Source organism: Pocillopora damicornis, chromosome 4 (assembly GCF_964200805.1).
Source record: "Pocillopora damicornis chromosome 4, jaPocDami1.2, whole genome shotgun sequence".
Classification (NCBI taxonomy): Eukaryota; Metazoa; Cnidaria; class Anthozoa; order Scleractinia; family Pocilloporidae; genus Pocillopora; species Pocillopora damicornis.
The window spans coordinates 14,549,552-14,573,612 of NC_142673.1; the positions used below are offsets into that span (position 1 = coordinate 14,549,552).

At 38.5% G+C, this 24,061-nt stretch overlaps 2 protein-coding genes across 3 annotated transcripts in view; one reads left to right on the forward strand and one right to left on the reverse strand.

Moving 5' to 3' along the window:
* Positions 1–479: 479 nt before the first annotated feature.
* Positions 480–8,905, reverse strand: LOC113671013 (E3 ubiquitin-protein ligase TRIM71). Of its 2 annotated transcripts, none has more exons than XM_027187220.2 (3): positions 8,735–8,905; positions 4,347–5,653; positions 480–2,677 (listed from the first exon to the last, which is right to left on the reverse strand). In XM_027187220.2, the coding sequence occupies exons 2-3, from the start codon at positions 5,629–5,631 to the stop codon at positions 1,695–1,697; spliced, it is 2,268 nt and encodes a 755-aa protein (XP_027043021.2). In that variant the 5' UTR covers positions 5,632–5,653; positions 8,735–8,905; the 3' UTR covers positions 480–1,694. The 2 variants fall into 2 exon arrangements, with proteins under 2 accessions (XP_027043021.2, XP_089060496.1); XM_089204370.1 differs by having other exon boundaries at positions 8,718–8,894.
* A 1,811-nt stretch (positions 8,906–10,716) lies between these two features.
* LOC149046927 (elongation factor 2b-like) overlaps positions 10,717–24,061 on the forward strand; it is a 14,609-nt gene continuing 1,264 nt past the window's right edge. The window contains exons 1-11 of the mRNA XM_089202895.1: positions 10,717–10,942; positions 11,184–11,204; positions 12,918–13,111; positions 16,851–17,032; positions 17,921–18,132; positions 18,574–18,807; positions 19,678–19,953; positions 20,858–21,030; positions 21,724–21,862; positions 22,339–22,566; positions 22,870–23,406. Coding sequence (XP_089059021.1) covers positions 16,861–17,032; positions 17,921–18,132; positions 18,574–18,807; positions 19,678–19,953; positions 20,858–21,030; positions 21,724–21,862; positions 22,339–22,566; positions 22,870–23,406 — 1,971 coding nt within the window. The 5' untranslated portion in view covers positions 10,717–10,942; positions 11,184–11,204; positions 12,918–13,111; positions 16,851–16,860. The remainder of the gene's footprint in view (positions 10,943–11,183; positions 11,205–12,917; positions 13,112–16,850; positions 17,033–17,920; positions 18,133–18,573; positions 18,808–19,677; positions 19,954–20,857; positions 21,031–21,723; positions 21,863–22,338; positions 22,567–22,869; positions 23,407–24,061) is intronic.

Below are 24,061 nucleotides of genomic sequence, written 5' to 3' on the forward strand. Positions count from 1 at the left end.
TTTATCTCAAGTATGTAGTCATTGGGCCTTATGACTGAGGCGTGTAAACTGACGTCACCATCCCGAGGTAATGAAATGTCAAGTCGTCAAGTGAAGGAACATTTGACGGACAAATTTGTTGGGACACTAAGTGCCCTTCCCCCCGCTCTGCCCCTCTCCATGTTGGTCTGCAGGATGGCACAGACACGTTGGCAATTGACAACAAAGGAAGGGAGAGTGAGGCGAAAGAACGTAGACTTAGAGAAGTATTCCAATTTTGTTACATTTGATATTGTACGTGCACTTGAAGGACAAAGGAAACCCAGCTTTGAACAGTTGTGAGACCTACAATGTTAATAACATCAAAATTCTAGGTAAAGGTAGCACATCGAGATACTGAAAAGAACAATCAATCTAGGAAAACGAGAGGTTGACGTGCCAATCACGCATACGAGTTAGAGAGAGAGCAAGACTGAATAAATTTTTCGTTGGAAGTGATGTCATTATTGATCCTCTACATTTATTAGCTCATATAGAGTATACATACTTGCTGGGTTACACCTGATCAGTTTATGTCTTGTCTATACTAGAAAGATTGGTAATTCACCTTACTGATAGAGATCGTAATTACAAGTTTGGTGCCAGACAACCCAAATTATTTGTCAGTAACTACAATTTAGGTGATTCAATTCACATCTGGAATTTTAAATATATTTTACTTAACTTTAACTGTCATGTAAATAGTCTTAACAAAATAAACTCTGCATACAAAATGTGAGTATAATATTGATGATATTGTTCGGTCAGACTATCGAGATGATGTTAATTTCACTTTCTATATGAAGTGTGATCTAAATGTGCTAAATTTTAATTGTACACTAACTTTTTTTATTTATTTTTTTTTTTTTTGCAACATTTTGTAATAAAATTTTTGGAACACAGAATTTAATTTAGTAACAACACATTACTTGAAATAAAACTTTTAATAAACAACAATGAGATATTCGTATAATAGTAAGTATTGAACTCAGTTAACCATACCAAAAAGAAATCGAACGACACGTAAATAGATATGAAGATCAGAGAAGCAGTTGAAATTACATATATCAATTAATTTACCCATATTTTTATTTAATAACTTATTAACCAACTTCTCATTAGATAACTTCGCAGCCAATCTCATACAACACCTATAATAATTATCGAAATTTGGTTACTCGAATTTCCCTTTTGCCTGGTTTTGCTCTGACTTCTCATTTGCTGCCTAGGATTACTTTGGTTTTGTATTGTGACACACAATCGAAAGCGCTTTGTATTCATAAATAAATAACATATATCATATACACAAAAGGATCACTTTTAACTTACTTATAGTTTTAGGGTTCATTTCTTTACACATTTTACACATAAAACAACCGATTTGTTTTATTTTCTTTTTGTTTTTTTCAATTGTGAAATGATTCATTCTTGAATCTATTCTTGAACGTTTACCGCGTAGAATCACATCACATCATATATGGTCACAGCAAAAAGGGAAACGATGAATCTAATCATTTCCCGATTTTCATCTAATAGGAAGGAAGCGTTGGTAGCACCTTATGTTTTGCTTGGGAAAAAAAACAATAACGTTCCCTTACAGTTGAGCCGTAAAGTTGAATATACGAGCCATTCTCCGCACAGCTTAGAGTTTATTACGTTAATATGAAGTTTCTCGTTTAAAACACTTGAATGCGGTTATTGCTAAGATCTGACACAACAATGTATCCGCTATTTGGCATTATCGCAACGCTCTCTGGAAAAGACAACTGTCCGTCTCCGCTACCCTCGGAGCCAGCCTCCTTTACAAACTTACCGTTAGCAGCCAATATCTGCAAACGATGATTTCCCATGTCAGCTATCACGAGATTACCGGCGATATCGATGGCTAACCCACGGGGATGTGAAAACTGCCCCTCTCCAGTTCCTTGGGATCCAATTTGGCGGAGAACCTTCCCATTTTTGTCGAACTCTTGGATGCGATGATTTTTTGAGTCAGAAACGAATATATGGTCATCTTCCGGATTGACAAGGAGGTAACACGGAGAGTTAAACTGCCCGGCACGATCGCCAAAACAGCCAATTTTTGTCAAGAATTTCCCGTCGGAAGAGAAAACTTGCACCCGGTGATTCTCCATGTCAGCAACTAGGATATCATTCTTTCGAGAGGTCGCAACCCCCCAGGGGGATTTAAAGTAACCGTTTCCCGTACCCTCACGGCCAAATTTTCCGATAAATGCGCCATTCCGACTAAGGACCTGGATTCTATTGTTGCCATTATCACAGACAATGATTCTTCCCTTACTATCCAGAGCGACGTCCGTCGGGCAGTTAAACTCTCCTTTGCGTTCCCCATGAGAACCAAACTGTGAAACGAATTCTCCCCGTGGACCGAATATTTGTATCCGGTGATTATAGCTATCGGCTACATAGATGTAGCTCTCGTTGTCAACCGCCACGCCGAAAGGGGATTTAAACTCGCGCTTTTTGCTGCCATACTGTCCAAATCGATGAAGTGTCGGGCCAACGTCGGCATATTCTCGGCGGTTGACAACAAGCACAGTGAAGGGGCTTCCCATGATCGGCTTGTCCTGAATAGCGACAGAGACTTCATGTTTACCATTCACTTCTGGCATGTAAGTCACAGTGTAGGTGCCATCTCCTGTAACAGAAACGATTAATTACTCGATTAGTCTAACAAGGAAGTGGTTGTGAAATTACACTTCCGTATAGAGTTTACAAGTGAAAAAGCTTTGAGGTAAACCGTATCTTTCGGCTGAATGTTGTTGGTGAAGATCAATGTAACCTCAATAAGATGAGATAAGGTAGATGCGTTAGGGAATACTCAAAGCCAATGTGCAGAACTTACAAGCGGTCTTAACTCCGAGAAACCACAAGCGATCAGTTCCTGATTGGTAATCTAGTGTTAACAACTGAGTTTAAAACGTAAATTAGCCACCGTAAAGGGTAAAAAAGCTGACGTTTCGAGCGTTAGCCCTTCGTCAGAGCGATTGACGAAGGGCTAACGCTCGAAACGTCAGCTTTATTGCCCTTTACGGTGGCTAATTTACGTTTCCAACTCAGTTGTTAACACTAAATTACCTGCTATACTCTCCCACCGACGTAGCACCGCAGTTTCTTTAGAAACTTACTCCTTTATTTATTTAGTTCCTGATTGTTCCTAGCTTACATTTGATCGATTAACCCTGAGGCCCTTCAGAGTGACTAGCATCTAATTTATCCCTCAACTATTATCCCCTTAGTCTCAGGAAATGATCACTAACGAAAGAGGCTCTTAATTGTTAAACAAATTGTCCTCTTCAGCAAGTAAAAAATGGATGGAGAACAGTATGAAGATTGTGCTTTAGGGTGTAAAAGGTTAAGGAGCCAGCAAGAGTTCAAAGCGAATCAAAGAACGTGGTTTCAAAGAAAGTAACAGCAATCAGGATTATTTCTAATACCTTATCAAAACTGTGTAACTGCTTCCGTTGAAGCTAAGTGTTACCGCTTCCGAGAAAAGCTGGGAAATATTTTTTGGTTAGGTTGACGCCCCCGTGATTAGTTCTCTTTAGGCAGAAAATTATAGAAAGCGTTTCAGTTCAAGACAAGACCCCGTGTGATCAAGATCGTTTTGAATCGAAGACAAGTTAGACTGTAATCCTCGATAAAGTAATCAAGACCCGCGAACGTTGGTAAGCAATAACTAGTTTTGCGACTATGTTATCTAGCTCGTAGTCGTTACACAAAGTAAAAATTTATCGCTCGTTTTTTACCTTTCCTTTGATCCCTTTAATTGCCAAGTGCTCGTTTCCAAAATCGAGATTATTCTTAAGCTATAATCATAATACTTAGGTGATTTCTTTACCTAATAATTTCAGTTGACCGCTTCGATATAATAACGCCCCGAGGAATAGGAAAAGGAATAAAGAAACAAAAGATCCTATTTGGTTTGGTGTTTATCGCATGCGCGTGTATCAACCCGGGAATCGAATTTACAACTCTAGCTTGAAAGGAAACATTTACAAACTGAACCACCAGAGACAATAATTCTCAATGAAATGTCTAAAGCCATTCTTGATTGCATTGGTTTTGATTCACTACGTTCCGCGGTTTTCTGGAAAATTTCGTGTTAACTGTTTGAGCAATGAGATGCAAAACTAAAACTACCAACAACTGGGTCGCTCTTGTTTTTCCGCGCTTAAGGACTTTTAAATGTTTTCACTGAGTTTGTCTCAGATCCTTGCGTTAATTTTCCATTTCCTGATTGGCAATTATAGTTACCTTGGTTGTATTTTACGACTTTTGAAAGACAATTGTTTTCACCCAATTACCTTCATCCCTGATCGTTGACGACAGAGGTATCCCATCGGGTTGGCTTATGTCCACTGTGACCCTGTCTCCTCCTTTACACCTTTTGCCATGTCGATCCTTGGTGGTCAGCCGGAAAGTTGTCTCCATTTTGACGCGCGCTGTATGGATCCCATCTCCGCTAGCGTATGAGATCGAGGCAAAAGTGCTACTTGCCCGGATGCTCCCGAGTGACTCCGACACAGTCTTCTTTGTGGCTGGATCGTGAACATATTGAATTGTGTCATCTTCTTCGGGCTCCAACTGAATCTTTACACCATTCAAGGATTCTAAGCGCCCTTTCATCTGCAGAACCTCCACTTCGTTGCCGAACTTTAAGACGTTGTCAGCAAACTCGCAACAGCCTGCAAGCTTTCCCAGTTCCAACTCAATACTGTCCTTTTGCAAGCCCAACACTTTCTGTTTCCCGTCATGAATTTGATCCAGGTGCTTCAGGAGCTCGTTTTGACCCTCACGTAGTGCTTCAATTCGTGCCTGCACGTTCTCACTGATTTCCTTTGCAATTGCTTCTCTACACTCTGTAAGCCTTTTTGACATTTCTTGCACTCCGGACAGGGTTTTCTTCAATTCAGGTATGCGTATCTTAGCTTGTTCTAGCTGCTCTGCGATGGCGCCCCTTCTGGCTGGTAAAGCCTCCTTAGGGTAGACGTACTGGTGCTCTCGGTGCTCTAGAATTGTGCAAACACGACAAATGGCTTCATCGCACGTGTTGCAAAAATACTTGATGACATTCCTAGTATGGTACTTGCAAAACGATAGGCTATATCTATCCAGCTCTTGACTCTCCTGCTGACCTTCATCTTCGATTGTGGCAATTATCCTATGGTCGAGTGTGGAATGGGCCCGCTTGTGCTCTGCCACGCAACTCGTGCACAAGTCCTTCTTGCAGTCCACGCATCGTGAAGTGGCCAAGTCCGCTGTTTTCTCGTTTTCACAGGCTTGGCACTTATTCTCCTCGCGTATTTCTTTCTTCAGCTCTTCCGATTTCAAGTGAACCAGATCCAGCATTTGATTCACAAAAAAGTTTGGCATTAGCATATCGACTCCTTTGTCCGGGATCGGGGTCTCTGCACGGCATGTGGGGCAGGTAATCGAGGATGACGGGTGATTATTGACGATTCTATGCAAACATTGTGAACAGAACGTGTGCAGGCATTTTAGGAACACCGGAGCAGTCAGGCGATCCAAGCAAATGGCGCACATCAGCTGCTCGTTGATCTGTTCGATAACCCTAACAGCGGAAGTCATGGTGGCTTTTTAAACTTGAAACCTAACAGGAAAAAGAAATCCTAATGAGTTAAAGAGGGACGACAGAGAGGGACAGTCAGGGTTTGAAAATTTTGATTCAGTTTCAATTGGATTTGTAGGGACCCGTCATTATTTATCGCCGTGGAGGGAGATGAAGGATTTTTTTAGGGGGGGGGGTTGGATCACATTCACATGCTTTTCAGGGAGAACTGAGGGGGAGGGGGTCCGTCGTCCCCAACAGAGTATAGAGAGGGACTAAAGAAAATTGACTGCCGATTAACTGCCAATAAGGGGGCATCAAAGGAATATTTCAAAGCCTTATGGGGGGATCAGTAAATTTCATCGTGACACAATCAAAATCCTCCGCCCCACCCCTCTGGCGATAAATAATGTCCGATTCCTTAGCTGAAATAGATATTGTTTTTGGCAGCGGATACACTTTCCTCGACAGGTTTACCAATGGCGCGCTTTCCAGCTTTACAGTCTTTGGCAGTGTGGATGAAAAGACATAGAAAATTTTTCCTTGTTGAGTCATCCTCTTTAAAGACTGATGACGTATACAGGTTTTTGAAGAGGGACACTTTTCAATTAGTAAACTTTTCTGGAAATAAAAATTTGCTGATGTTGATGGCTTCACGAAGAATCTTGTCGAGGAAATTGTAAAGGGTTTGAGGGAATCTTTGTACCTATCAAGAGGAAATAAAGGTTCGAATAGTTTCTTTCGGCTCATACAAATAATTACTTCTGGCCAATCAGATGATCTGAAGAAACTTAATTTGGGCCCTGAAAGTACCCAACCTTCTAAATTCAACCTCGAAGGAAATATAACTGAGTCGAAATTAAAACCATAGTTTCACTCTGCCCTATCTTTCTCTAAAAAAGATCTCAGTCGCTTATATAAGCCGCAAGTCAATGACTTAAGTAGTTGGCTTTAATGAGCACTCCGGGTCAAGATGTTAACATGTTACCCTTTCGTGAATGAAAGTGATCCTCGCAGTAATGTGCACTACTTAAGCAGTAGTGAAAATAAGGCCTGAAAAAAATTCAGGCCTGTACGGGATTTGAATCCATGATCTCTGCGATACCGGTGCAGCGCTCTACCAACTGAGCTAACAAGCCAACTGGGAGCTGGTCATGAAGTTGGTTCTAAATAAAAACTCAACTTAAGCAGTAGTGAAAATAAGGCCTGAAAAAAATTCAGGCCTGTACGGGATTTGAACCCATGACCTCTGCGATACCGGTGCAGCGCTCTACCAACTGAGCTAACAAGCCAACTGGGAGCTGGTCATGAAGTTGGTTCTAAATAAACCCGTGAAGTGATGAATAAATGGTTAACAATATATGAAAGTCATATATTTGAACTGCGGATAAAGACGTGAATGAAAGTGATCCTCGCAGTAATGTGCACTACTTAAGCAGTAGTGAAAATAAGGCCTGAAAAAAATTCAGGCCTGTACGGGATTTGAACCCATGACCTCTGCGATACCGGTGTAGCGCTCTACCAACTGAGCTAACGGGATTTGAACCCATGATATATATTATATCGCTAACGGGATTTGAACCCATGATATATATTATATCGCAGAGGTCATGGGTTCAAATCCCGTTAGCTCAGTTGGTAGAGCGCTGCACCGGTATCGCAGAGGTCATGGGTTCAAATCCCGTACAGGCCTGAATTTTTTTCAGGCCTTATTTTCACTACTGCTTAAGTAGTGCACATTACTGCGAGGATCACTTTCATTCACGTCTTTATCCGCAGTTCAAATATATGACTTTCATATATTGTTAACCATTTATGTTACCCTTTCGTTGGTAGTGGTCTATTCACAGCAACAGTTGTTACCAAGTTAAACTTCATACAATCAAATAATGCGCTAGAGTGATCTCACTTAATGGCTCACCTATTTCTAGTAGTCTAAAACGTACCTTTGATCTAACCACTGATCGATCCTTAACCCTTTTGCACCTAACTGTGACTGGCATCTAATTTCTTCTTACAATATCACCTTCGAATCACACATTTAAGACACAATTTTTTCGCGTTCGTCATTATATGAATCCAAATTCATAAGGAAAGCTATATTAGGTGATATGTCACCATGATGACTCGTGGAAATTTCGCGGTCTCTTTCTGATACAATTGCGCAATTACAATCGATATTGATCCTTATACAACTGACGGAGGTTACCAGAACAGATGGAAAACGTCCGCTATTATCCACTATTATTATATAAGAAGTAATTAAAAGCGATATAAACTTGACATTTATTAACAAAATCAATCGAAAGAAAAACAGACTAAGACGGGAGTAAAAGTACACTTCGCTCCTTCACTCAGTAATGAGTGAAAACGACCCTAATTGAATTTACTTTTAAGTCAATTGTTATTTTGAATTATTGCCACCCAAACTGACTCTCATCCTATCTGTTAAACAACCTGTTGCTGCGACGCAAAATATTCAAGAAGAAAGAAAACTGGTCTAACCGTTTAGAGAACTTAAGATAAATTGCAAGTTTTGACGAAATTCATGTTCAACACTTAAATATTCTTCACTCGGGTAAGAGAAAAAACGAAAAAAATCGGTAAATATTTCGCCACTGTGAAACCACTTTAGTTGGTATCAGCTTTGAAAACAATTACAACCATGAGTTCAAAGGCGAATGCTTCTTCTCACAGATAGATTCTACTGTTTTTTTTTTTCTTTTTTTAACTCAGCTTTTCATACCTATCTTAATGTGTGGATCAAATTAGAAAAGCTTTCCAGCAAAAGAGACTAGTTCTGGATCCAACAGTCACCAAGTACCAGCTTCTAAATTCCCTTTTGTTCTTGTTTGGAATCCCGATTCAACTTATTTCACATCGAGACAGTCACATGCAGCCCTTATAAATTATATGAGGGGGTTCGAGTAAATTTTGGTGTATCATAGCTTCTCTTAAAATTAAACCACACATAATTTCACGGATCATTTCAAAAGAGATCATTTCTACGTGCGATTTTGATTTCTATGATGATATACAGCCTTCGATACGCGAACAGCACCCTTAACTCGGCCGCCTTACAAAATATGTTCCAATGTCACTTTACCTAGGTTTTTCACGTACCAGCCTTATGATTTCCTCGAAATTTTCTCAGCGATACCGTCTTCCATCACATTGCACACAGGGCCATGATTCAATCGAGATAATTTAGAATCGTTTCACGCTGCTGAGACGAAAAGTAAATCATCCTTTGTTCTCGAACGATTTCATTGCAATGCGGTGATCTGGCATTCTTACGTAAAAACCCATTGACCCATGAACCAGTATTTGACTGTTCACTGACCAATCACCGCATCTGGGAAGTTTTGTTAAGTTAGGACCATCTGTTACCTGACAGGTGTATAAGCAGGTTGGAAATACTTTCCGCATCATGATTTTTCTCTCTCGTAAGGATCGCAATTTGCTCTGACTGGTAAAATGTGTCAAAATGGAAACAAAATCGTCATCAGTCCGGCGAATTCAGTAACATTGCAAGTATTTGCCGAGAGCAGAATTAGGATGGAGAATATCTTGTCGTCAAAAATTATAGAAAAATTTGTTTCTGTGCAGATCTTAAACTACCAGTGCAAGTATTAGGGTACGGTTCAGCGGTTAAGAAGTTTGGCCATGGAGCCACTACAGTTTTTTTTATATATATATGTATTTTAACGAAGCACTGTTGACTTTCGGCGCACGGCCATGGTCAGGCAGGTTCCTCTTTTCACTTCGAAAATAATAGCATGATGGACACATAGTTTCTTTTTTTGTTTTGTTTTTGTTTTTGAGACGAGAGTCCCAAAGCGTTGTGGGATAGGGCACTTCAAGGCTTTGATGAGTGCTTAGAAGTGGACGCTATTTTGTAAAATTCGGTGATGTAATCAATGTTCTGGTAGTTAGGCCCGAGCTGTTCGAAGTAAACTTTTCAATCCTAGAAGTAGATTTCATCACTCTGTAGAAAATACGCAATGCTGTCGATTCTTAACATAACCAAACAAACTGACAACTTTTAATAAAAAAAAAAGGCCCGACCATTTACTGCTCTTGACATTGGAACAAGCCATCAGCGTCATCACTTCACCCAAAATGTGGGAAAAAGTTGCAGTCTCACTAACCTCAGAATTTGTCGAGTGCGTTATTTGAATTTAAAGACGACAAACATTTGTGTGTTTGTTTGTTTGTTTGTTTGTGTCGTTCTGGCCTTTCAAATTGACTGAGTCTTTGATCACTCCTTGGACTTCTCAACCTGAGATGATGCCTGAAAGACCACCTCACTTACCCAGGTCTGTTGCGGTCACTTTTTTTCTCACTGTTCTGTCTTGAGTTATTTGATTCCTTCTCTCTACTGATAGGACGATGTAGCCTCCTATTGATGTCACGCGATGCACTTACGGTTCCGTGACAAACTCATGATCCGGTTGAACAAAGGAGATTGAGAGTAATAAGACTTTGTTTAACTACCAATTAGTTCCAAATTTTATTTGTTAAAATAACGAAATTTGTTTATTCACATGGTTTCTTAGATCTCATTGCAAATTTGCCATAATCTCACCTCTTCCTTCCCATCGGCCCCTTTGTCAGTGTAGCGACTATCTTCCATGACCCCACCAGGCCACGACCGCTTATTGGTATGTGAAAATTAAGTATTGTTAGTATAACGACAAAACGAACACAACAATAATTTTTCACTCCTGACTCACTGTAATAAATGCACCGAGAAATCATTGTGGCAAACTTTGATGTGTGATAACTAAATACGGCCACAACAACATTCAGCTGCGAATCGGCACCCCTCCTGTGGCTCAAAATTTTCATTTAGATACCACCTGGAAATTAGAGCCCCTTACCATCCCCTAAAGAGTGACGAGCCATTAAAAGCAGAATCTACAAGACGTGTGAAGCACTTTTATTCAGGGCACATGTCCTTTTAAGCAGCACAGGTTTACTACTCCTTTCCTTGAAGGATAAATACATGAGAGCTTAGAGCAGGGTTTATGACTTCCGCTCTAAACTCGAAATGGGCCCACTTTCTCGGAAAACGATAAACTCTTCAGCTTAGAGGTATAAGTGTATTAATAATATCCACCTTTTAAAGCACATCCTTTCTTGAGCTCCGTTCTTGAGAATGGCCCTCCTCTCCCTACTCATTCTCTCCTCGTCCACATGAGAGTGAGGCCATTTCATCGTCATTGTGCTATACGCTCTCACCTTCAGTCCTTTTACTTCAGCAGGACGCTACTACGGTATCAGCAATGCCTTACTGTAATCCAGAGAAATCACACCGCTACCATCATGGTGAGTGGCCATCGTGGTTCCATCGTTTTCAATCTGTATTATGTTGTATCCGATAACGTCAAATGACACCTCTTTCGTAAGATTTCTTTAAAATGCGATAGAGTTTTTAGCGTCCAGTTAGAATATATAGTCGCCATTTTTAACCGGCCTTTTAACCTTGAGAGTGATGTATAAAAACTTTGGCTCTCGCTAAGTCGTTATTGTTGCTAACTAATAATTTCTTTTCTTTTCCCTTTTTCAGCCGAACTTCACGATAGACCAGGTAAGTCGGGACCTCAAAAAACTGTTTTCAATCTTTTGTATTTTGAATGAGGGAATTTGTGTGAAACGTGGAATCATACAACGAAAAATTTGTGCGATGCAACTATCAAGTCCTTAACGGTTGTCTTTTCTATAAATAAGAATCGTTAAGCGGGAAGGTTATTTACTTAATAACTAGTAGATTGATAAAATCGCAAGGCAAAGGAAAGGATCGCAGGGAAAATTATATTTACCATGAAGTTTTAGCACAAAAAATTAACTGAGTGTGACCGATCTCTCTGGTATCACACCACCAGAAGTATCGAATCGTGTTCAGAAAAGGTTGAAATGGGTGAATTACGTCACTACTGACGTCTAATCGAGCCAAAGATCGTTTCAAACCCTTTTTAGTCGATGGTAAATTGCCTTGAATGTGGTAGAAGGAACCAGTTGTACTCAAAACTCCTGTTTCGTCTTCATGCAATTTTTTTGGTGTGCACACTTTCTTCATTTACAACATTTTGTTCACAGTCTGATAATTTCACATAGAAATAATCTGGAAGTGGTTTTTGTCTCTTTTCCCATGGGAAAGAGCTGAACAAAACTCTTCTTCAGATGCATTATGCGTTAGGGTTTTTTTCTTTTCCTTTCTTTTCTTTTCTTGAGAATTTGTGCAAGTGCAACAGCATATCCAACAGGCGATTTTTGCTCAGAGCTGGCCTTTTTAATGCTTCTTCCATTAACTTAAACTGTTCCAAGGGCTCTTTTATTATGGAATCCAAGCTTGATATAGTTTTGCACACCACAAAAATGCAGGTCAAACACCAAATCCTCACAACCAATTTACAAGGAAATGTGTAATATCTAGAGGGGAGAATTAACAATCAGAATTAGGAGTTAAAGGATTAACAATAGATCAAGTAGCCATTAAAATATCCTCTCTCCATAGTAGTCTTCTTTCTCTCTAATAAGCTAGGATATCCTACCATTTATGTCAGACAGCATCTCAAATGACATTTCACTGTGCTAGATGGGCTCTAATTTTATTTGGTTTTGCTTTGGTTGCAAAATACTGATAAGTGTAGTGCAAAGAAATCTTTGGGTTAAGATTTTTTTTTTGAAAGAGAAGACAACTTCAAATATGACAGATTTTTTCTTTGCTCAGCTCTAATAATTTTGCCTCGATGGAAAGATTGTGAAGAACATATGATTTTAACTGTTTACACTTTAACTACAAATTCTCCTTAAAGAACAGTAATTTCTCCTCACTGTTCATTATACATTTCCCATGGTACGCACAAGGGAAAGAAGTGTCCAACAATCAAGAGCTTATGGAGTTTGCTATCATTTCCTTTATTCTAGTGACCTTAACATTGGTTTTGGGGCTGATACTGAGGGGAGAGATAAGATGCTTACCACTCTTGGGGGTTAAAAGTCAATTCTGTATTAGTGTAAATGTTGGCTCCTGGATATAAAATTTAGTCAAAATCCCCTTACTTTGGAGGTGAATGAGCATTTTTTATCAGATGGTCTGTCCCATTGCATAGTTTCATATTTCAGTTGTTGCCAACTGGACAGAAGAATAAGCAATAATTTTTATATTTCCAATTAATATCAACCATAAGGATAAAATAAGGGACCACCAGGGACAATAAAGTTTGATCCATTTTAAAGGACGATATTGATTGGTGACCTGAATATGTAGCCTTTTAATAATATCACCTGTTCTTTTTAGATCCGTGGGATCATGGATAAAAAGAACAACATTCGTAACATGTCTGTTATTGCTCATGTTGACCATGGAAAGTCCACCTTGACAGATTCTTTGATCAGCAAAGCTGGAATTATTGCATCCGCAAAAGCTGGTTAAGAAAGGTTTACAGACACCAGGAAAGATGAACAAGAGCGTTGCATTACTATCAAGTCAACGTAAGTCTTAGAACTTGAGTCTTTTTTCAAAGTTATGGCCTCTTCTGTAAAAGGAAATTGTCCATGTTGAAACATCAAACTTAAAGAGGGGTTAGGATAAAAAGCAAGCCACATCTGGAAAATTGTGGAAACTGTTTGAGGGTTGAGCACAAGGGTTTATGGTCAACTCGCCGACGGACCAACTCGCCGACACCAACTCGCCGACGTATAAAATCGAGTAGAGACGTCGGCGAGTTGGTCGTCAATCCAATACAACTTATTAGAAGCTAAACATACAGAAAATTAAACGATATTTAGTAAAAAAACATTGGACATTGGTGAACATCAAACAGAAGCTTAAACATCGGTGAACATTGGTGAACATCACCAATGACTATAACAGCTTAAGACGCGAACGAGTTATTGTGCGACAACAACACCGTAAAGACTCATCATGTCAATCGCTCAGATTTTTAATGAAAACGTAGCTTTCTAGACGAGATCTTTAGTAAAAAGCATTACTTTTTATTTGCAACAAAGTTTATAAGGATCTTAAGGCGAATAAAGCGAAGTAAACCTCACCAACGACTCTAACAGTTTAAGACGCGAACGAGTTATTGTGTGACAACAACACCGTAAAGACTCATCATGTCAATCGGTCAGATTTTTAAAGGAAATTTGGCTTTCTAGACAAGATCTTTAGTAAAAAGCAATTCTTTTTATTTGCAACGAAGTTTATAAGGGTCTCAAGGCGAATAAAGTAAAGTAAACATCACCAATGACTCTAACAGCTTCAAACACGAACGAGTTATTGTATGACAACAACACTGTAAAGACTCATCATGACAATCGGTCTTGGCTTTCTGGCCTCGTTTGAAAACAACTGTGCGCCAGAAAACAAGGTCTTTAATCACCTCGAGGCTCTCCACAGAAAACCATCACTTTCGATTGCATTTAACACCAGTAGTAAGACCAAAAAATATATTTGTGCATTGACTTTTTACCAAGCGTCTTGACTTAAATAAATAAGACCGATTGACATGATAAGTCTTTACAGTGTTGTTTAAACCGTTGTCACACAATAACTCGTTCGTGTCTGAAGCTGTTAGAGTCGTTGGTGATGTTTACTTCGCTTTATTCGCCTTAAGATCCTTATAAACTTTGTTGCAAATAAAAAGAATTGCTTTTTACTAAAGATCTTGTCTAGAAAGCCAAGTTTTCTTAAAAAAATCTGAGCGATTGACATGATAAGTCTTTACAGTGTTGTTGTCACACAATAACTCGTTCGTGTCTGAAGCTGTTAGAGTCGTTGGTGAGGTTTACTTCGCTTTATTCGCCTTAAGATCCTTATAAACTTTGTTGCAAATAAAAATAATTGCATTTTGCTAAAGATCTCGTCTAGAAAGCCAAGTCTTCGTTTAAAAATCTGAGTGATTGACATGATGAGTCTTTACGGTGTTGTTGTCACACAATAACTCGTTCGCGTCTTAAGCTGTTATAGTCATTGGTGATGTTCACCAATGTTCACCGATGTTTAAGTTTCTGTTAGATGTTCACCAATGTTCGCCAGTGTTTTTTTACTAAATATCGTTTACTTCTCTGTATGTTTAACTTCTAATAAGTTGTATTGGATTGACGACCAACTCGCCGACGTCTCTACTCGATTTTATACGTCGGCGAGTTGGTCCATCGGCGAGTTGACTGGTTACCGAGCACAAGATAACATTTCCAATGTCACTTGCACCACTCAGATAGCTGAAGAAGAAGCATTTAAGAGTATGACATGAAAATTATGCACTCTAATCCTGTAAAAGTATACATTTTCTTAAAGCTTAATAAACACTGATTTTGGATATACAATTTATTTTCATAATTTGTGCTACAGAACAGAATGAGAGCTTAGTCATTCATGCTGAGAAATTTTTCTAGATAAGTTTATTTGTCAATGCATTTTAATCAACACTTTTTTGTTGGACTGTGATCTGCACATATTGAACTAAAAAAGTTTGACTGGGATTTGTAATTTAAAGCCTGGTTATTATTTTATCATTTTTTAACTTAAAAGTAGCGCTTTTGAGCAAAGTTTTCACTGTTACATTTTGAGTGTAGCTCTCCTCCATCTGCCTGACCTCTTTCTTCCTCTCTTTGCTGGTTGAAGCACCTTCCATATCAGCACAAATGGCTACATATTCATATATGTCACATGTAACCTTCTCAACCTAATAACTCCTTACAAATTGTATGGGCTCTTTGCCTTCTACCATGCATCAGCATTGACAGGCAAAACAAATGACTTATTACAATGTGATTGGGTAACAGCCTTCACAGGTGTGAAGTAGAACACATTTATGTAAACAAACATCAATGCTCCTTAAAATTTTAAAGTTCCTTTTTCTGGTAAAGTGTTTTGATCCTTGAAGACTTTATTCTTGAATTATGGTCAACTCGCCGACGGACCAACTCACCAACACCAACTCGCTGACGTATAAAATCGAGTAGAGACGTTGGCGAGTTGGTCGTCAATCCAATACAACTTATTAGAAGTTAAACATACAGAAAAGTAAACGATATTTAGTAAAAAAACACTGGTGAACATTGGTGAACATCAAGCAGAAGCTTAAACATTGGTGAACATCACCAATGACTAGAACAGCTTAAGATGCGAACGAGTTGTTGTGCGACAACAACACCATAAAGACTCATCATGTCAATCGCTCAGATTTTTTAACGAAAACTTGGCTTTCTAGACAAGATCTTTAGTAAAAAGCATTTCTTTCTATTTGCAACAAAGTTTATAAGGATCTCAAGGCAAATAAAGCGAAGTAAACATCGCCAATGACTCTAACAGCTTCAAACGCGAACGAGTTATTGTGTGACAACAGCACTGTAAAGACTCATCATGACAATCGGTCAGATTTTTTAAGAAAACTTGGCTTTCTAGACAAGATCTTTAGTAAAAAGTAATTATTTTTATTTGCAAGGAAGTTTATAAGGATCTCAAGGCGAACAAAGTAAAGTAAACATCGCCAATGACTCCAACAGCTTCAGGTGCGAACAAGTTATTGTGTGACAACAACACCGTAAAGACTCATCATGTCAATCGCTCAGATTTTTTAACAAAAAATTGGCTTTCTAGACAAGATCTTTAGTAAAAGGCATTTATTTTTATTTGCAACAAAGTTTATCAGGATCTTAAGGCAAATAAAGCGAAGTAAACCTCACCAATGACTCTAACAGCTTCAGACGCGAACAAGTTATTGTGTGACAACAACACTGTAAAGACTCATCTTGACAATCACTCAGATTTTTTAAGAAAACATGTTCACCGATGTTTAAGCTTCTGTTTGATGTTCACCAGTGTTCACCAGTGTTTTTTACTAAATATCCTTTACTTTTCTGTATGTTTAACTTCTAATAAGTTGTGTTGGATTGACGACCAACTCGCCAACGTCTCTACTCGATTTTATACGTTGGCGAGTTGGTCTGTCGGCGAGTTGACTGGTTACCTTTATTCTCAGCTAGTATTCGCTTAATTTTGGCGAAATTTGGAGATTGTTGGAAATATACTGAACCCAAAAGAGTGTCTCAGATTTTTTATTTTTTCCTTCTCTCTCGAGATTTAGCCTCTATCTCTGCTCCTTTTTCAATCTCTGATACCTTAAAGGTATCTGTCAATCTACCTCCAGCGATACCTCAAGACAAAAGTGATGCCTTTGTGATAGGTGATAATTTTGTGATCCAAATGTCTATTCCAACTTAGGGCCATTTCTATGTACTATGAACTGTCAGACGCAGATATGGAATTCATCCAAGGTGAAAGTGACGGAAAGGGATTCTTGATCAATCTCATTGACTCACCAGGACATGTGGATTTTTCATCAGAAGTTACAGCTGCTTTGCGTGTGACTGATGGTGCTCTTGTTGTAGTGGACTGTGTCAGTGGTAGGTATTAAAGATGAAATTTTAAGTTCTCTTCACTTCAGAATCCTTGTGGAAGGAAATCAAAACCCAACCAACATCATTATCTTAGCCCTAACACCCCAACATTAGTATGCATATTCTCCACACTTTTTCCTACACATTTCCTCTGGTGTTAATAAGGAGAATTTGCAAACAGTGAAGAGCTTTGGTTAGCTATCATTCCTTTCTTGTTATGACCTTGATGTTTGATTCAGAGGTGATACCATAAAGAGAAAGTAGATGGCAGTCAATCTTAGGGGTCAACGGGTTAGTTAAGTCTCTTAATGGTTGTAGCCAAAACGAAGACCCCTGGGAACTAAAACCAAGGACCTGGAACCAGAAAACAAAGACCCCTCTATTTTCTATATTTATTATGATCTTGTGAAGATTTCAATGACAGATGAGTTTGATCACATCCTTTATCACTATCAATAAAGAAAATAAGGGATTTTAGTTTTCAAGTCTTAGTTTTTAGGTCTTAGGTCTTAGCTTTTGGGATGTTCTTTTTGCTTCAACTCTCTCTTAATCCTAGCTTGCATTATTGAACTTGGACTCTTCATATACTGAAGTTAACTGAGTTAATGCTTTGACCTTCAGAGTGACTTACATCCAATTTCTCCTCATAACATCTCCCCTGAATCTTACAGTAACCTTTCAAGAGTGAAGGAAATGATCACCAAACAAAAAGCTCTTGATTGATAAAACAGATCCTCATTGTTAGCATGTTTGGAAATGTTTTTCTAGGTTGAGGCAAACACAAGGCAAATGTTAAATGCTTTTTGCTGAAAACAAAAGCATAACACTTAACCAGGAATGATAAGTAGCATTTCAATTTTTAAACTATGAGGAGTTTCTCTTGTCCCTGCTTAGGTGTTTGTGTCCAGACTGAGACAGTGTTGCGGCAGGCCATAGGTGAGCGCATCAAGCCTGTGCTTTTTATGAACAAAATGGACCGTGCACTTCTAGAACTGCAGCTAGAAATGGAAGATCTTTACCAAACTCTCCAACGTATTGTGGAGAGTACCAATGTCATCGTGGCAACTTATTGTCCTGAGGAAAGTGGTCCTATGGGGAATATACAGGTAAGACTAACATGGGGAAGAAGGTTTGTTATGGATTACCTGCTTTGATCTTGCATTATGGGAAAAGACAACAGCCAAGGCACTAGTACATGTAACTACCAATGAGGGCGCCTTAAGTATTTTGGGTTTTTAAAATATCTCGCCATGATAATTCTGCAACAAACATTCGATCTCGTTTGAAGTGATGTTCTACTGATAAGGATAATCCTTTTGTTCAATTTTCTGTAGAAACATGAGTAAAACTCTATAAATGAAGAGTCATAAAACTAGGTAATAAAGAATCAAGGATGATTATACTAATAGAGAATTTCTAAGTTGTTTTACAAAATACTAATTGTATTTTTATTACCTGAGATATGTAAAAGGAAAGGTAAATTCATCCTTTTCATAGCTGCATTGAAGTAACTGTTTGAACTTAATTTATTTCTGATTTTCTTGAAGGTTTCTCCAGAGAAAGGTACTGTTGGTTTTGGTTCAGGACTCCATGGCTGGGCCTTCACCCTTAAACAGTTTTCCGAGATATATGCAGCTAAGTTCAAGCAACCACCCTCAAAGTTTATGAAACGTCTTTGGGGTGACCAGTTTTTCAGTGCAAAAGATAAAAAGTGGAACAAGACTGGTGGCGATGGTTACGTGCGTGGGTTCAATCAGTTTGTACTTGACCCAATTTACAAGGTGAAATGACTTTCAGTGCTTTGATAGAGACCTAAGTTTCGTAGGCTATTAATGTTTGTCTTTGGGGAAAGACAGCCAGCCAGCAGTGAACTTTTTTTACTCTTGCACAATTTAACTAGTAGCCCTTAGAACACTTCGATTCCTTGAGAAACATGGCATAATTTCTTCAACAGAATGATAATCTTGTGGGAGCCTCTGCTTCTCCCCCACTAGATGGTCTAGAAGGTCATTCCCTAGAAAATTGCCAAAAAGGTTGTCATTTCCCTAAGTAATTGAATCATGGTGTGATGAATAAATCAAAAGATAGATCATAAGAGCATTGACAACCAACCAATATGTCTGATGCTAACCTGGAAATGAAACCAATGAGTTACATTCCAGATTTTGTGTACATATAGCAAGCATAAACATTTTTGGGGCATTTAAATTGTGCAGATCATTAGTTTTTGGTCTTTTAACCCTTTTACTCCCAAGATCAAAAATTCAATTCTCTTTTCTGTCTGGTATGCATTCATATAATTTGAGCTCTGAGAATTTGGTGTTAAATCAAACAATATCCACTAATTGATATGTTTTATTCTTTGTAACACCCTTCTGCCTAAACTGTATCAGAACTGTAGGGAGAATTCTAATTTGGTCACTCATTGGAGTGAATAAGTTAGGGAACAATTTTTGTGATTCACTTGCAATTGCATAAGTAGTGGTACTCAAACATAGGTTTTCAACATTATAATAATGATTGTCTTGTATATCAAAGATGAATAACAATCCTGTAGGAAACACAATTTAGTGAGTTAGAACTTTTGATAATTAATTTTGATAATTTTTTTCTTTTCTTTTTTAATTTTCTATTTATGTTTTTGTTTTAAGGTATTTGATGCCATCATGAATTTCAAGAAAGAGGAAACTGCAAAACTGTTGGAGAAGTTGAATGTCAAGCTAACAGGTGATGATAAAGATCTGGAAGGTAAACCATTGTTAAAGAAGGTCATGCAGAAATGGCTGCCAGCTGGTGATGCCTTGCTACAGATGATCACCATCCACCTGCCATCCCCAGTCACAGCTCAGAAGTACCGTGTGGAGTTGCTCTATGAAGGACCTCAGGATGATCCAGTTGCCTTGGGAATTAAGAACTGTGACCCACAAGTATGCAGATACTGAAAATACATTTAATTGCTATGAATAGTCTGCTTGTAAACCTCCCTCTTCTCCCACATATAAGGGAATTTAAGTTGTTGTGGTGATAATGCTAGGGAAATGGTGATTAAGGAATTAAGTTTCATTTTTCTATTTTATTTTGCTTATAGAACTTGTGTATGATCTCTAATGACACAAATTCTCCCCTCCAAGCAAATGAATGCATATTTTCTCATACTGAACAGCAAAAGGTGTACCTAATGAAAGGCCTTAATCTCAACTCAGATTTGGCGTAAATTTTGTGTTCAAAACCTCAATCTAAATCAGGGTTTCTGAAAGTCATTACTATACTGGTTGTCATCAAGGAAATTTAAAAAGAAAGGAAGATCTGATGGGGCAGTGAATCAACTTTGATTTCACCAAATTCAGTCAGTCAGTCAGCAAAGCCCAATTCACAGTTATTCCTAAAAATGCATTTTGGATATAAGATGGCTCATACACCAAAAAACTCTTCAATTTTGTCAGCTAGGGATAAAAAAGATTTGTTTTTGAGGTTGGAAATCTATTTAAGCAATACTTTTAAAGTGGACAAATTATCTCTCTTTTTATTTGAGGAAGTAAACACCCTGAAACCAAAGCAAATCCTACATGTTCAGCAAGAGCTAATAATTACTATGGAACTTGAACACAGACATTTTTTAGAAACAGATGGTGATTTAAAGTCTAATGAAACTTCTTGTGGCATGCTTAGGTATCACACCAACTGTAATGCCTTTATTTTTGCATATTTACCTGAACAGTTCAGGGAAAGATATGTAACCAGCTCTAGGAAACAGAACTAGTAAAACGTCTATTGATAAGCTCCACATTGAAATTCTTATCTCACTTAAGCTGGGTTGTGTGATTTTTGCAGGCCCCCCTGTGTCTGTATGTCTCCAAGATGGTCCCAACTGTAGACAAAGGTCGCTTCTATGCTTTTGGACGTGTGTTTTCAGGAATTGTTGAAACAGGACAGAAAGTGCGCATCATGGGTCCAAATTATGTACCTGGAAAGAAGGAAGATTTGTACAACAAAAGCATTCAGAGGTTGGTGGTGGTGTTGGAAGAATCAGATTGTCATTGTTAGTTTGCTTTTGGTCTTTTATTTTTCTTTTTTTTCTTTTTTTTCTTTTTTTTTTTTTTTTTACAAATTTTTACTCAGCAAAACCATTCAGCATTTAAAGCTGTGACCATTTTAATCACCAATTTATAAATTTGTGTGAGACCACACAACTACATAGATGCATACCACAAAAAATGGTGTACAAGCTGCATAGGTTAGTATGGTTTGCAAACAGAAAGTATTCTTGGTTTTCAATCTTAGTGACTCAACCTACATGTACATGCAATGAAGCAGCCAAAGTAAAGGAACTCTCTGAGACTTCACTTGTGGTTTCTTCGCAAAAACTTTTTTTCCAAAGTGTAAGTTCCAAAACTCGGGATGTCACTTATACACTGTAGTTTACAGTCACTCAACTTTAGAAAGGAGTTTATTAACACAACTCTGCTATGGTTATTTTGCAACTCTTTGACAGGAAGTTATGGTAGCACTTACAGTGTACATGAAAATTGTAAAAAGTTAACCAGAACACATGTTTAATGGGGAAGATAGTTACTATTGCTAGTGCTTTATTCAATAACTCCTCAGTAGGTCACAGTTAATTATTCCTTTGAGCTCTAAACTTCTTGAGCTTTTATGTTCTTTTATGTTCATTTCCTTTTTAATGTTGTTCTTGTTAGGACAATTTTGATGATGGGGCGCTATATTGAAGCCATTGAAAATGTTCCCTGTGGCAACATTGTTAGTTTGGTTGGTGTCGATCAGTTCTTGGTCAAAACTGGCACTATTACGACCTATGAACATGCCCACAATTTGAAGGTTAGTATTGTAAACGACAAAAAGTATTCAAAATTGCCTTCCAATTCTCCAATAGAGGTGGCTTTAGACTAACCTTAAGTTCTAGACAGTGGATTTTCTAGTTTCATTAGGGTTTACATTAACCCTTTAACTCCCATGAGTGGTCAAGATAGGATTTTCCCTTATATTATCAAGCAGACAAGTGGTAAGAATGACGAAAAATATTAGTTAGGGATAGACAGTAAGGAGAATTACTAATGAGGTTGTAGGAGTGACTGGGCTAAGAAATGTAGCAGTTCTAGAATACTGTACAGTCACAGGAGAAAAGTATTCACAAGTGAATCAAAGGCCACTCAGGCCATGGAGATTTAGGCAGTCAATTCTTTGATCTCCAGTGCCAAATGAACCTCAGTCCATGGTAGCTATAAAGTTCCACACTCAACTACCCCCAAAATAAGTATCTCCTCGGAATTGCCATTGAATTTCTTGTTTTTCAGCAAATGAAATTCTCAGTGTCGCCAGTGGTTCGTGTTGCTGTCGAGGCTAAGAACCCATCTGATTTGCCGAAGTTGGTGGAAGGTCTCAAACGACTGGCTAAGTCTGATCCTATGGTGCAGTGTACAATCGAGGAAAGTGGTGAACACATTGTGGCAGGAGCTGGAGAATTACATTTGGAAATCTGTTTGAAGGATTTGGAGGAGGACCATGCTTGTATTCCCTTGAAGGTACTACCTGCTTGAGTTTAAAAAAAAAAATTGAAAGGGGTTCTTTCAGCCTATCCAAAATCTGTAAGAAACAAGGAGGGAAAAAAGGTTAGGGAAATTGGGTTTACGTTTTTACAATTCCATGTAAAGGAAGTACACGCCACTGTTGTTCCTAGCTGTGCTCTTTCTACCTTTTGGTGAGCTTTTCAATCATTTTTGTGCTTTTTTAAGATGTGATACGGTGTATTAAAGTGAACGGTGCTTTGCAGATAACCTTTTTTATCGTTATTTATGTTTCAAATTTTTATGTGTTTGCATTTTTAGAAATCAGAGCCAGTGGTATCGTACCGTGAAACAGTTACAGCGGAGTCAAGTCAAACGTGCCTTTCAAAGTCGCCAGACAAGCTCAATCGTTTATTCATGACAGCTGAACCTTTCCCTGATGGACTTGCTGAAGCTATAGACAAAGGAGATGTGCATTCCAAACAAGAGATAAAAGCCCGTGCCCGCTACTTGAGTGATACCTTTGATTGGGATGTCACAGAGGCACGTAAAATTTGGTGCTTTGGACCCGAGGGAACTGGTCCAAACATGGTGATTGACACAACCAAGGGAGTGCAATATCTGAATGAAATCAAGGATAGTGTGGTAGCTGGATTCCAGTGGGCTACCAGGGAAGGTCCCCTCTGTGAGGAGAACGTCCGCGGTGTGAGGTTTAATATCAAGGACGTCACTCTTCACCCAGATGCAATTCACCGTGGTGGAAGGCAAATTATTCCTACAGCTCGTCGCTGTTTCCTAGCATGCATGTTGACTGGGCAGCCAAATTTATTGGAACCAGTTTACTTGTGTGAAATCCAGGTAAAAGAATCCTGATTTGTGTAGTTGTCAACCGTAAATTGTCTGCTGACCTCATTAGGAGAGGTTGCAATGCACTGTATGTGAAAGACTTCAACTACTAGAAGTTATTTATATGTAACTTCTCTTGACAGTATCCGGGGGTTATAAGAGCAGATAAACTTGTTCTTTTAACTCCTATGAGTGACCAAGACAGAATTCTCCTCTCAATATCAATACGGCATCAAGTAGACAAGTGATGAGAATTAAGACATATATCAACCAGGGGATTCTTAGTGTATCTATTATTATCATATTTCTGAAGGACTAAGATCATTTAATTGGCACTCTATAAAGATAGACTTTAATTGAACGATGCAACTATTATTTTCAAATGCATTCATAATCTTGCCTCAGATTACCTTGCAAATAAGTTTGGGCTACATTCTGTGTTCACGACAGGCAAACTTGATCAGCCAGTACCCTGGATACACCTCTTTGCCACCTTTCAAACTGGTCAGAGGTCTTTTGCTTGTAGAGGAGCAAAGCTGTGGAATTCACTAAGCAGCAATCTTATGTCTCTAAAATGTTCCAAGAAATTTAAGCGTCAGTTTACTAAGCTGCTATAAGGTTAACTTTATTATTCACTATTTTTATTCTTCTGATTGATATATCTATA